This window comes from Electrona antarctica (assembly GCF_951216825.1).
Source record: "Electrona antarctica genome assembly, chromosome: 1".
Lineage (NCBI taxonomy): Eukaryota > Metazoa > Chordata > Actinopteri > Myctophiformes > Myctophidae > Electrona > Electrona antarctica.
Genome location: NC_136806.1, coordinates 48,842,368 through 48,855,872, shown reverse-complemented (window position 1 = coordinate 48,855,872; position 13,505 = coordinate 48,842,368). Strand labels below are relative to the sequence as shown.

Genomic DNA, 13,505 nt, shown 5'->3' with positions numbered 1-13,505 from the left:
ATGTATAAATGACCTTCCTTGTAGCATGAAACTACCTTGATACACCAGGATACAGCATCATTCCGTTAAATCCTCCCTTACCATGATTATCTAATCACTCGTGAGTTTTTTACATTGCATATATGGAATGTCAGCAATGTTACCTGTTGTTCACCTCACCTTATATTTGATTTTGAAAGCGTAGCTATTGAAACTACTTGGCCAAACAGGCCGAGTAGTTTATTCTCCTCCTGTCCTCTGTCACATGACACAACAATACCTTCTCTTTCAGCGCACAATGGTCTGTCCGATGCAATCACTCACTTACTGTCACCTTTGTCAATGCAGCCTGACCAAAGGCCCTTTCTAATGATTCAATCTACAGTTCTTAAACAGAAAGCTTGAACAAAAGCTTTTCAGTTGATTATATTTGGCTGTCATTAAAAAAGAGAGAGAGATGTGATCTCTATTGGTATGTCTTGTTTGTGTACAGTAGGCCTACATAAAATCATTTGAGAGAGATGTTTTGTGAGGAGTTTACATAACAACCAAAGGCATGAGGCCAGACTGGTTTCTGGATAATGACATCACGGAAAACATCACAGCTTGGGAAACAAACAGTGGTGGAAAAAGTATTGTATTATTTACTTAAGTACAAGTATCAATACTTTGATATAGAAATACTCTGTTACAATAATAATAATAAACAAACAAACAAATACATTTTATTTGTAACGCACAAATCTCAAGCAAATCTCAAAGTGCTACATCAAAAGGAAAATAACAGTTACAAGTAACAAAATGTACTCGAGTAAAAGTACAAAACTATACTATCAAAATGTACTTAAAGTACCAAAAGTAAAAAATACTCATTAGTCCTATTTCACACGTTTTCAAATGCATAAAAATATTTCGAAAATAGACGATCTACAAGCTCACAATGCATTGCACATTGTGAGCTTGTAGATTGGCTATTTTCAAATGGCCGAAATGTATATAGGGCTGAAGTACAATATTTGGATCTGAGATGTAGTGGAGTAGAAGTAAAAGTATTGGAAATTGGAAATACTCAAGTAGGCTACAAACACCTCAAAATTACACTTAAGTATAGTTACTTGAGTAAACTTTCCACCACTGGGCAAACGTCACAGCTTGGGAAACAAAAGCGGGGGCGGGGGAGCTAAAGGTCAATTATAAAAGAGGCCACACCTGATGCTTCTTGCAAGTCACTCACAACACAACAGAGAGCAGAGCAGACATGTGGAACTTTACCAGGCTCACACTTGGACTAGGACTCCTGTGCTTAATTGGTAAGTTTGGATATACAAAAAACATCGTAAAATGTAAGCCTGTAGGGCATAGCATAGAGATTTACAAAGATATTTATGTTTGTGTGTTTTATTATCTTTTTGACAGATAATTGCACAACTATACCATCTACTGTATGAATAACATGCTATCAGTAATAGCCTGGCTTGTAAAAACATTTCTCTTCTCTTTATTAGCTTTGGCACAAGGCGATGGTGATGGCATAATGGTGAGTTAGAAATGTATCAGTCATATAATGCAGAGGTTCCCAAAGTGGGGTCCGGGGAGGGGACCCCCAGGGGTCCTTGAGGCAGTTCCAGGGGGTCCCGAGCTAAATGATAGTTTGGAACCAAATGGACCCTTATGGGTCTGTAACTCAGAGAGTGTACAAATGGAACCAATGGGAGTCCGTATCCTATTGCATGTCAAACTGAGGGTCCTTGAAATTAAACGGGTTGAGAATAACTGCTAGAGCCGTAAAATCTTATTATTATAGGGTTCTCTGGCATATCTTTTCAAATGGGGGTCCGCGGGCTAATTAGTGTCAATTCGGGGGTCCTTGACATGAAAAGGTTTGGGAACCACTGATATAATGACAGCAGCTGTCTCCTTGTTAACCTTCATACTTTGTTGTTGGAATATAATAATGTGTCTTCATTTTTTCGATAGCCCGACTGCGGAGAATATGTACATGTAGGTGCAGGTTACGCGTGTCCGCGTAACCTGGACGAGGTGTGTGGAATGGACGGGAACGTATATTCAAACGAATGCATGCTGTGTTCTGAAAACAGGTAGGCCTGCGTTTGTTTGTTTTGTACATGACGTGTCATGTTTCTCGTCTGTGCTCATGGTTAATGTTTCGCTTTCATTATTTTCCACAGTGAAAGGGCGTCCCAGATCATGATCAAGCATAAAGGGACATGCTAGACGACCAATCCATGCCAGACAGAAGTTGATATTCTTGTTCAACTCAACAAAGCAGAGAGATGTTTGTGTGTAACTCTGAAGGAGGACAATAAATGTGATTTTCACAAACTAAATAGAGTCGTATTTCCCAGCAAACTAAACCAGCAATGACTTTAAACTCTACACATTTTCAATTAACAGGACAATGTTGTTACTTAGGTGTTGTATAATAGGCACAACACATTGGATGGTTTGGTTTTAATTCATTAAATTAATGTGCAATTAAAAATACTGTACAAACTTTACAAACATTTCGTCTGACCACTGAACAACAAAGTTGCCAAACAACTGCATTGATATCTGCATGCTTTTGTTGTTGCTGTCGCAGACAGAAAACGTGCATCACTATTGCATATTTTTATGTTTTTCATACTTAACCCATTACATTAGTGTATAAATATATAAATATATACCTGTATGTGCACGCGCATGCACGCACGCACGGACGCACGCACCGATATTTAAAAAAAAAAAAAAAATAGATGCCTCATTGGCCACTACAATTCATTGGATCGATGTGTCTCCAACGTAGGGGGAAGTCAAGTGTCAAAGTCAAGCGAAACTTGTGCGGAAGGCACACTGCGTTGCTGCCACTCAAGTGACTACTGGCCAATCACAGCACGTCTTTTCTGGGACTTATTAATTCAATCCAAGGGAGCTTATTTATTGGCATGAAAAAAAACATTTACATTGCCTCTGATTGGCCTACCGAACGCCCCCCTTCTGTGACTCATGCTTTCGCAGTTATTCGCAAGGAATCTCGGGAAAGCTTGCCTCCTCTCGAGAAGCACACTCCCCAGAGCCGAAGGAGGCGCTTACCTTTTTATGTATGTGGTCAGTGTTCTCATAGACATATTACCGAGGAGGGGGGCGGGTGCTCAGATCAGTGAACCAATAGGATCTACCGGCTGTTTTCGCCTACCCCTCTAGACCAGAAATCACACAGGCTACATACACTCATGTTACAGATTACAGTATATCATACTGTTATCTGTAACCTGTCACAAGTCACTACCCTCAACATCAGAAACAACACAAACACACGAGTAGATTCACATACGCCTTAAATTCCAGAGTCAAGAACAGTCATTGAGTGAAAATAGACACAGCTTGATTATTTTTTTAAATAGCAGCAATGCAGCATACAAAGCAGCAGCTCAGCAAATAAATAAAAAGGTATGAGAGAGAGAGGGGGAGAGAGAGAGAGAGAGAGAATACAGCCACCATGTCACAAATCAGCCACAACAGAAAACAGTGTATTTTCGCATCCAAATAAATATTTGCAATTGATGGCTGTTATGTCAAAGCCCAGAGCCTTAGCTTGAACTTAAAAGGAAATGGCAAACACACACATACTGTAATAGGACCATTTAGTGACCAGAGCCACATATACAATACATACTAACTAGGCTACTGTTCCCTGTTTACTCACTATACTTGGGGGCTGCCACATGCAGCCCCCACCTTCACTTAATGTGGCCCTCAGGTTAATATCAACTGGCGGCCCAGGGGCCACATGCAGCCCCCACCTTCACTTAATGCGGCCTGCAGGTTAATATCGGAATACTGATATATTATTGATTTCAGCTGTTAAGATTCCAAACATGCAAACATGACCGACTTTAATTACCCACCCCTGCACTGGAGATTCAGTGATTCACACAAGCCTTCAAATTCCAGAGCTAGAAAGAGTCACTGAACATGTTTCATTTGCACCTGTGGGTCCCAATCATAAGGGTCCAAATATGACAGCAATAGAGCAGCAGCCAAAAAAATCCAAGGGCAGCCCCTCAGTCAAATATGATACTGATACTGCTGCTACAACACAAGCAGCAGCAGCAGCATAACAAAAAAGTAAAAAGGTTCTTACCTTGAGCAGTCTTCTACTTGACTTCTTCAGTTGTGTTATGTTCAATATTTTCCTAGTTTCCTTTTAACCACATATGAACCTAAATGGCATCTCTATCCTGGGGTGAGCATTCAGTGAAAACATTGCATCACTGAGGTGATAAGATATGTTATGTTCCATATGTCTCCTATATATGCTGAGACACCCCAACAACACTCTGTGTATTTATTTAGCCTATACAACAAGTTACACTAAACTATAAGCGCACACACGCGCACGCACACGCACACGCACACACACACCTAGTGCTAAGTAGCTAACTGTTAGTAGCTCACTCACCTAAAGAATAAACTCACAATACAGTTGATTAATTAACCTAACTTCTATTTCTCTTTCACAGTCACAACATGCATGTTTCCCCTTATGACAAGCACTAGTGGGAACTCTACTCAACTCAACTTCCATCGTGGTGTTTGCTGTAACATTAGTAGCCTAAATTGTTTATTTCTCTTTTACATCCAATTCTAACGACAAACAACTGCTGGTTGCATAGGGGAGGGGCGGGACAACAAGGAGGATTTAAAGAGCCGCGCCCGCAGCTGCTTTAAACTCGCTACCGGAGCATTCAGAAGATTTGTGTAAAAGAAATAAAAAAATTATCTGAATAAAATAACCAAATGTCCAATACGATATTTGTTTTTTAATGTTTAAAAATATCAGATGTACAAGATCGCAGTGACATGCTGTGTGAGCTTGTATATTTGCTATTTTTTATAGCAAATGTATAGGGGTTACAATTATTGTGATGCTGTATTAACAAATTTGGCCGGGGAGCCCCTTCCCCAACTTTTATCCTTGTTACTATATTATTCTATATATTTATATTTTAAATCCAGTATTATCTTGTGTAGGCCTATAAGCTATTGTGCTGCTGTTGTTGTGTCTTGTGGAACATGGAGCACCACATTTCACTGCTTAGCTGTATGAGTGAGTGACAAATAAACCCTCTTCCTTCTTAAGTTCAAGTTTCTTGTTCTACAGTCTGAGAAAGGAATGGTGAACAGTTCATGAACTTAGACGACTATTACCGGGTTACGTTACATCATCTTTTGACATTCGTAGGCTTATACAACCTTCATGAAAAAGAGTACAGCCTATTTTCTCTTCACCAACATTCCCAAGATACCATGCAGCCAGATAGTCTTCCAGTCAGCACCTTTTAAATCAGAACAACAGATACTGTAGCCTAATGTAGGTTACTGTTTTAATTTTAGACATACTGTGAAGTGTGAATACAGCATGTCGAGAGTGTTTGAGGTAGGAGTCCTGAATTCAGGTTTATATAGCCTTCAAGTTCTTCACTTGTACTTTATTTGTCAATCCGTTGAGTTAAAATCCATGTCCCAAATCTTTGTCATATTTCTAATTATTCTGATCCGAGATTAAACCAACCAATGTGAGGACAATTAAACTCACAACAGAGCAGTTCCTGCTCCCTAAAGCCAAATTGCTGTGCAGAAAATAGCTGATCTTCAAGCTCAAAAGGCACTGCTTCCGGGACACGTTTTAAGCTTGTAGATTACAGGTTATTCTTGGCACACAACACTAGTATGATGGAGCATTAAGTCCCAATGTACATGGGACACAAATGAGGAGAATAAAATCAGGTTTGGTCACACTAGAAAAAAAATAATCTAGTAGCTGGGGCTACTCTTTGTCTGATTATTTTGCCAAGGATTTGACAGTCACGGTGTCACCAGATGAGTGTACTAGCCTGTTTCTTTTGTTGTAGAGTCTGAGAAACTGTTTCTGGGTCCTTGAGGGAATTCCGGGGTATCATCCATTCATTCAGTTACAATTTAGGAATTGGAAATAAATAAAAGGCATACATGTAAAATATAAAAGTCACAGCTAATAAACAACAACAAATTAAAGCAACTTTCTAAAAACAATGACATATTGTTGTGACCTGTTCAGTGGCGTATTCAGGAATTACGTTTTAGGCAGGCAAGATCATGTGTTAATTGTCGTCTCCCCGCGCACAATCGTAGCACTAAAGGTTTTCAAAGAGATATACCTGCCAGACGAGTAGGATACAAAGGCTGAAAGGCATGCATTTACATTCCAATGGGTGATTGAGGGTCGCACTCTACCGCAACGGCCAATTAGCTGTCCACTAATAGTTCTCATGTCTTGTTTTTGTCTTATTTTTTTCTCATTGTATGGATTTTGGCCAGGCCAGAAATGGATTTGGACAGGCGGACACCTGCCCTCGCCTTATTGTAGATACGCCTCTGGACCTGTTTGGACAGGCGGACACCTGCCCTCGCCTTATTGTAGATACGCCTCTGGACCTGTTTGGACAGGCGGACACCTGCCCTCGCCTTATTGTAGATACGCCTCTGGACCTGTTTGGACAGGCGGACACCTGCCCTCGCCTTATTGTAGATACGCCTCTGGACCTGTTTGGCCACCAGGCGGACACCTGCCCTCGCCTTATTGTAGATACGCCTCTGGACCTGTTTGGACAGGCGGACACCTGCCCTCGCCTTATTGTAGATACGCCTCTGGACCTGTTTGGACAGGCGGACACCTGCCCTCGCCTTATTGTAGATACGCCTCTGGACCTGTTTGGACAGGCGGACACCTGCCCTCGCCTTATTGTAGATACGCCTCTGGACCTGTTTGGCCACCAGGCGGACACCTGCCCTCGCCTTATTGTAGATACGCCTCTGGACCTGTTTGGACAGGCGGACACCTGCCCTCGCCTTATTGTAGATACGCCTCTGGACCTGTTTGGACAGGCGGACACCTGCCCTCGCCTTATTGTAGATACGCCTCTGGACCTGTTTGGACAGGCGGACACCTGCCCTCGCCTTATTGTAGATACGCCTCTGGACCTGTTTGGCCACCAGGCGGACACCTGCCCTCGCCTTATTGTAGATACGCCTCTGGACCTGTTTGGACAGGCGGACACCTGCCCTCGCCTTATTGTAGATACGCCTCTGGACCTGTTTGGCCACCAGGCGGACACCTGCCCTCGCCTTATTGTAGATACGCCTCTGGACCTGTTTGGACAGGCGGACACCTGCCCTCGCCTTATTGTAGATACGCCTCTGGACCTGTTTGGACAGGCGGACACCTGCCCTCGCCTTATTGTAGATACGCCTCTGGACCTGTTTGGCCACCAGGCGGACACCTGCCCTCGCCTTATTGTAGATACGCCTCTGGACCTGTTTGGACAGGCGGACACCTGCCCTCGCCTTATTGTAGATACGCCTCTGGACCTGTTTGGCCACCAGGCGGACACCTGCCCTCGCCTTATTGTAGATACGCCTCTGGACCTGTTTGGACAGGCGGACACCTGCCCTCGCCTTATTGTAGCTACGCCTCTGGACCTGTTTGGCCACCAGAGTTCCATTTAACATTCCATGTTAAAGACCTTTTAAACATTTTAACATTCCATGTTAAAGACCTTTTAAACATTTTAACATTCCAGTCTTGTCCCTGGCACAAAATATTTTTAGACGGGGGTCGGCAGCCAATATATTAATTTGGGGGTCATTGACATGAAAGAATGTTGAGAACCACTGATGTAGGCTTTCCCAAAGAAATGCTTCACTTGTGGGTCAAATAAAGGTCAAAGGTCAGCGTCACAATCCAAGCCAACATACAAACCCAGAACAGATGGGTGGATTCTCACTAAACATACAGTATATTGGGGGAACACAGAAGAGATGATTAACTTTGAGGTCAGAAAAGGGGGTCAGCGTTGCATAACATCTCGAATACTGTATCTCAGTACATATTGTCGCTGTCCGTTGACAATTTGCGAGATCTGCTGTCTGGTTTGGTTCACAGGGAGACTTCAGATTTCTCTTTTGGGTCTCCAGCTAAGGAGTTTGAGGACCACTGATGTATAGAAGTGACATGGTGTAAGTGAGAACGTGGCTGGACAGGTGCAACAGGTCAAACCTCATTAACAGTTTCCCTGCGGTGATTAAACAATCGTGTTCCAAGATCTCCCTGCCGAGTTTACACTAAGCTTTGAAGAGCCACTGCGCCGACTTGATAGTTGCTTGTCATGAAAATCCACTTTAAAACGGTGTAATCGCTTGTCGTAGTATTCAAAAATATTCCAAAGTGGCGATCACAACAACAGAGCGGTGGAGGAAAGCGCCCGCACCGCACCCCCGCCGCAATTGTAATGCATTGGGCCTCAATAGAGGGTATGCGCATGACATCATCATCATACCCGGAAGTAATGCGGGAACGCCTACTGAGTGGCAAAAAAATACTTTCTGGCCTTGACAGCCCATATATCCAAAGAGAAAGGTCCTATTTGATTGCATTATATGACTTTAATCAACATTAAATTCACGTTGTCACTCACTTTGCCACTCGATTTGCCACTCAATCTGCTATTCACTTTATGCCTGCGCAATACCCTCTATTTCCCATAAGTTAGAACGTGGCTGGACAGGTGCAACGGGTCAAACCTCATTAAGTTAGAACATGGCTGGACAGGTGCAACGGGTCAAACCTCATTAAGTTAGAACGTGGCTAGACAGGTGCAACGGGTCAAACCTCATTAAGTTAGAACGTGGCTAGACAGGTGCAACGGGTCAAACCTCATTAAGTTAGAACGTGGCTGGACAGGTGCAACGGGTCAAACCTCATTAAGTTAGAACGTGGCTAGACAGGTGCAACGGGTCAAACCTCATTAAGTTAGAACGTGGCTAGACAGGTGCAACGGGTCAAACCTCATTAAGTTAGAACGTGGCTAGACAGATGCAACGGGTCAAACCTCATTAAGTTAGAACGTGGCTAGACAGGTGCAACGGGTCAAACCTCATTAAGTTAGAACGTGGCTAGACAGGTGCAACGGGTCAAACCTCATTAAGTTAGAACGTGGCTAGACAGATGCAACGGGTCAAACCTCATTAAGTTAGAACGTGGCTAGACAGATGCAACGGGTCAAACCTCATTAAGTTAGAACATGGCTAGACAGATGCAACGGGTCAAACCTCATTAAGTTAGAACGTGGCTAGACAGATGCAACGGGTCAAACCTCATTAAGTTAGAACATGGCTAGACAGATGCAACGGGTCAAACCTCATTAAGTTAGAACGTGGCTAGACAGATGCAACGGGTCAAACCTCATTAAGTTAGAACGTGGCTAGACAGATGCAACGGGTCAAACCTCATTAAGTTAGAACATGGCTAGACAGATGCAACGGGTCAAACCTCATTAAGTTAGAACGTGGCTAGACAGGTGCAACGGGTCAAACCTCATTTTGCACCACCATGCCTCAGTTTCACCGAGGACTGTTTATTGGTCAGTCAAAAATCAAATGTTCCTCTGCACCAGCGGTTAGGGCTGTCACCATTACACAATCATGTTGACGATTCATTGTCACACAAATAATTGCGATTAACGATTTAATTGCGTTTCTGGCTTTGGAAATTGGAACATTATTATGAATAGAAATTACATTTGTGTTTGGCTTTTAGGCTCCATGATAAATAAATAAAAAGTGTACAGGGCAGATATGACCATTAACTGAAATATACCAAGAAATGACTGTAATTTTTATTAATTTGATACTTTTATAAAAAAATACCAGAAATAGCTGATCTGATGCATGCTGTGGTTATCGATGTGTAGGTTTTGTCCCCATACGTACTGTAGCCTGTATAAAAATGATGAATGCTACAGAATACTATGATCTATGATGGTAAAGTTTCACAAGCAGTGTAATTGATCATGGGTGAGAGAAGAATAAATGGTATCGTCCATCCTGCTGTTTCTCTCTCTGTGTGTGTGTGTGTGTGTGTGTGTGTGTGTGTGTGTGTGTGTGTGTGTGTGTGTGTGTGTGTGTGTGTGCGTGTGTGTGTGTGTGTGTGTGTGTGTGTGTGCGTGCGTGCATCTAAATAATGAACTGCAGCAAGTCAATAATCCTGTGGAGAAGTACAGTTTATATACCAGTAATAAATAAATGTCTATGTCTGTAGACAATGACAGATGGTGATATTCATTTCAAGTCAAGGGGCAGAGAGTTTACAGTTTAGTTCAGAGATAGTTTATGGTTTACCATTGCCATAGCATGTCATTATATTATAATATTGTACAGCCCATTCTTGTATACTAATATGCTTTCCATGTGTTGCAACTTGTTTGTTTGCGATTGGTTAAATCACTTGGGAAGCAATTAGCCGGGATGCGGCGACCTGCAACAGGGTAATTCAGACCGTTGCGAATTGTCTCTCCAATGTTCTGCAACGGTTCGCGTTTAAAATCTTTGGCGTGGACTGGGCTTCAGAGGAAGACTTGGATGAAACATGGTTTTCAGTTGCTGAAAGCATCTCCCCTTTCTAAAGATCATTACATTTATAAGTTAATGCTCTTTGTCATATTACTGGGTGTTGTTATGGAAAACAACGTCACATTAGAATTCAACACACTCTTTTAATATTGTTTCATGTGCAACAATAACAGAATCTTCTATTATATGTCTCTAACTTTCCAACAAACAAAAAAAACTTGCCAATGAGCTTATTAGTTGCCACACAACTGCATCTGTTCACTTACAAATACACATTTATCCACGACTTTGCATAAGATCTCCTTTTAATTCTTGACATCCGTGTGCTTTGACCCACAACAAACCTCTCAGCACTGTTACAAAATATGGCTAGGATTGTCCTCTGAGTGACTGTCTTGTTGGACACAAATACACCCAAACATTATCTAAAGACAGCTGGTTCTCAACGTCCAGCGCTCCACAAGGAACACTGGACCAGAGAGTGTACAAATGGAACCAAGTCCATTTGGATCCCATGGCGGTCCCCGGTAGCCGGTAGGGATGGAGCTCGAAACCTGAGCTTGGGCTTATCGAGCTTGTTATCGAGCATAGCGCGGCCCATGACGTCATATTTAAACAATCAAGACAAGAGGTGATCAAGAAATAAATCTAATCACCCAGGCTGGCATAAACATGTCGGTCAAAAAAGTGTATTGATACCTGCCAACCAGCGCTGCCCGGGTAAACAGGTGTACTGTATTTGAAGGCCCTAGTAAAATGTAGTACAAGTGATATTTTTTGGTTAAATAAATATTTTGCATTTTCTGTTTATAAAGAGCTGAAGAGTCATGGAGATTTTATCACAATTATTACAGTACTATTCATAACATAGCCATTTAACACTTATAGCACATGAATGAACGGTCGATTTAATGATAGGCAAACATATTTGTACCTTTTATCATTTTCATTTAATTTTAGATGGAGACAGCAATATACAAGTTCAGAATTTGTCGTCTCACGTCTTTCCACAAAATATTAGAAAACAATCAATAGTGGGCTCGATAAAAGCTTGGATCAATAAGCAGGATCGATAAGGTGCTCATTATCAATAAACATTAACGAGCTCCATCCAATCCCTGGCATTGAGAAACAGTGATGTATAAGGCACTAGGACTCATTTGCCGACCACGAGAGTCAGCATATTCTGCTGCTGAAGCATAGAGAGATCTGGGACAAATCGACTACGTATTCCCCTCCTCTCCCCAAAAATAAACATATTGACATTACGAGAGAATGAATAGAAAACCATGGAAAATTAGAACAACATGTCCCACAAACCCTGCCCCCTGCGTATAAAAAACATGGCTGTACTGTATTTGTAGGCAGACTACAGTAAGTACTGTAATGATACTGTAATGCCTCAATTATGCTCCGTCGTAGGACGGCATCACGTGCCAAAAAGAAGATCTACAAGCTTGTAGATTGGCCTTTTTCAGCGCAGAAAACAGGCTTTAGTCTCAATGCTTATTCCAGCTCTCATGAGCCTATTAGTACATTAGGCTCATTCTGGTTGCTGCGTTCCACATAATCATGAGTTCAACTATGTTGGTTTCACGGAGTCCAAAAATGCAGCAGCAACAACAACAAAAAAATCCAAATATGCTAATCCTGAAGGCACGACTACTGCATATCCTTGAGGGTGGATGATTGTGGGTTAGAATCCCAGTCCAACCTGGCCTGAGAAGGGTGGAGCAGGTGGTTATCCGGGCGTCCGTGCATGAAGTTCAAACCCTGTTTGTGACCACTCTCCCTCTGCTATTAGGTCCGGTCCGGGATGACGTCCCGCTTGCATTTTGTTCCTGCTGACTGAGGGACCGGTGAAAATGTTCAATTCTCACCTTTGTTTTCCAGGTTAATGTCATTGCATGCTGGCAATTTATTTTCATTATAAAGGTTGTTACTTTTTCATTATGTCGGTACTAACAGACATCGGTGTACTTGTACAACGATACAGCAGTGGTTCTCAAAGTGGGGGTCCGGGAACACCCAGGGGTCCTTGAGGGGGTTCCCTGAGGGTCGAGTTGATATATTATCCAGATCAGTTTAAACACTTTAACCATATACATATGATACATACTATCAATCTGTCAATCCTTTCCGTGTCCGGGCCAGGTGAGTTTACCCGGGTTGAGTCAAATTAAGCCGCACTCCTAGTGGTGCCCTTCCGTCAATTCCTTTCAGTTTCAGCTTGGCAACCATACGAACCAGCTCAGTGGCCTTGTGGTTAGAGTGTCCGCCCTGAGACTGGGAGGTCGGGGTTCGATCCCCCATACCAAAGAGAGAAAAATGGGTACAGAACATGTACTCTGTTACTTTCCACCATTATCTTACAGGGTCTGCATGTTGTTCTCTCTCCCAGTGCCTCCCTGCTTGGCACTCAGCATCAAGGGTTGGACTGGGGTAAGTCCCTGTGACATACTAGCGTCATGTCAAGGGGGTGTACTTGTACATCATGTCCAGGGGGTGTACTTGTACATCACTACAGAAACAGCTCGGCAAGGCTTACTTATACTTAGCAACCATATTCCCCCTGGAACCAAAGACTGGTTTCCCGGCCTTTTGGAAATAGCTCAAAACTTGTAGATCGGCTATTTTCAAACAAAATGTTTAAAAAAATTGAAAGAGTTTGAGCAAAATAAAATATTTGAGGGGTTCTTGACATGAAAGGGTTAGAATTGAACATTTCCGTCGGCTTTGCCCTCCGCTGGAAACATTAACGCAACGGAGGACCTCGTCATCCCAGAGCTACGGCGGGAAGGAACGGACGGACGGGTTCACGGCCGGTACGTCTTGATGACGTCCTTGATGGGTCTCCTGCAGATGGGGCAGCAGGCGTTGATCTGTCTCTTGAGCTTCAGGCCGCAGTCGTTGCACAGACACATGTGACCGCACGTGTAGATGACCGTGTCCACGTCCTGGTCGAAGCACACCGTGCACTCTCCGGTCTTCCCAGCGGGGGGCAGCTCTGAGGCAGAGGGCAGAGTGGCGGGCGCACACAGAGGGGAGCTGGGAGCCGTCACTAGACAGAGAGAGAG

General features: G+C 43.0%; 2 protein-coding genes across 3 annotated transcripts in view; one reads left to right on the top strand and one right to left on the bottom strand.

Annotated features, from left to right (window-relative positions):
• Nucleotides 1–1,176: 1,176 nt before the first annotated feature.
• On the top strand, nt 1,177–2,327 carry LOC306922978 (trypsin inhibitor ClTI-1-like). Its single transcript, XM_079500909.1, has 4 exons — nt 1,177–1,289; nt 1,485–1,516; nt 1,957–2,078; nt 2,169–2,327. Exons 1-4 carry the CDS (start codon nt 1,238–1,240, stop codon nt 2,212–2,214), a joined length of 252 nt encoding a protein of 83 aa, XP_079357035.1. The 5' UTR covers nt 1,177–1,237; the 3' UTR covers nt 2,215–2,327.
• Nucleotides 2,328–10,292: 7,965 nt separating this feature from the next.
• neurl1b (neuralized E3 ubiquitin protein ligase 1B) overlaps nt 10,293–13,505 on the bottom strand; it is a 35,987-nt gene continuing 32,774 nt past the window's right edge. For both annotated transcript variants that reach the window (XM_079506298.1, XM_079506299.1), the window contains exon 9: nt 10,293–13,489. In XM_079506298.1, the coding sequence (XP_079362424.1) occupies nt 13,245–13,489 (245 nt within the window). In that variant the 3' untranslated portion in view covers nt 10,293–13,244. The remainder of the gene's footprint in view (nt 13,490–13,505) is intronic.

Excerpts from the sequence above, each read along its gene's own strand:
- LOC306922978 (XM_079500909.1), top strand. The coding sequence starts at position 1,238 with ATGTGGAACTTTACCAGGCTCACACTTGGACTAGGACTCCTGTGCTTA. Across the intron at positions 1,290-1,484 it reads AGGACTCCTGTGCTTAATTG|CTTTGGCACAAGGCGATGGT; the intron begins GTAAGTTTGGAT and ends TCTCTTTATTAG. Across the intron at positions 2,079-2,168 it reads ATGCTGTGTTCTGAAAACAG|TGAAAGGGCGTCCCAGATCA; the intron begins GTAGGCCTGCGT and ends TATTTTCCACAG.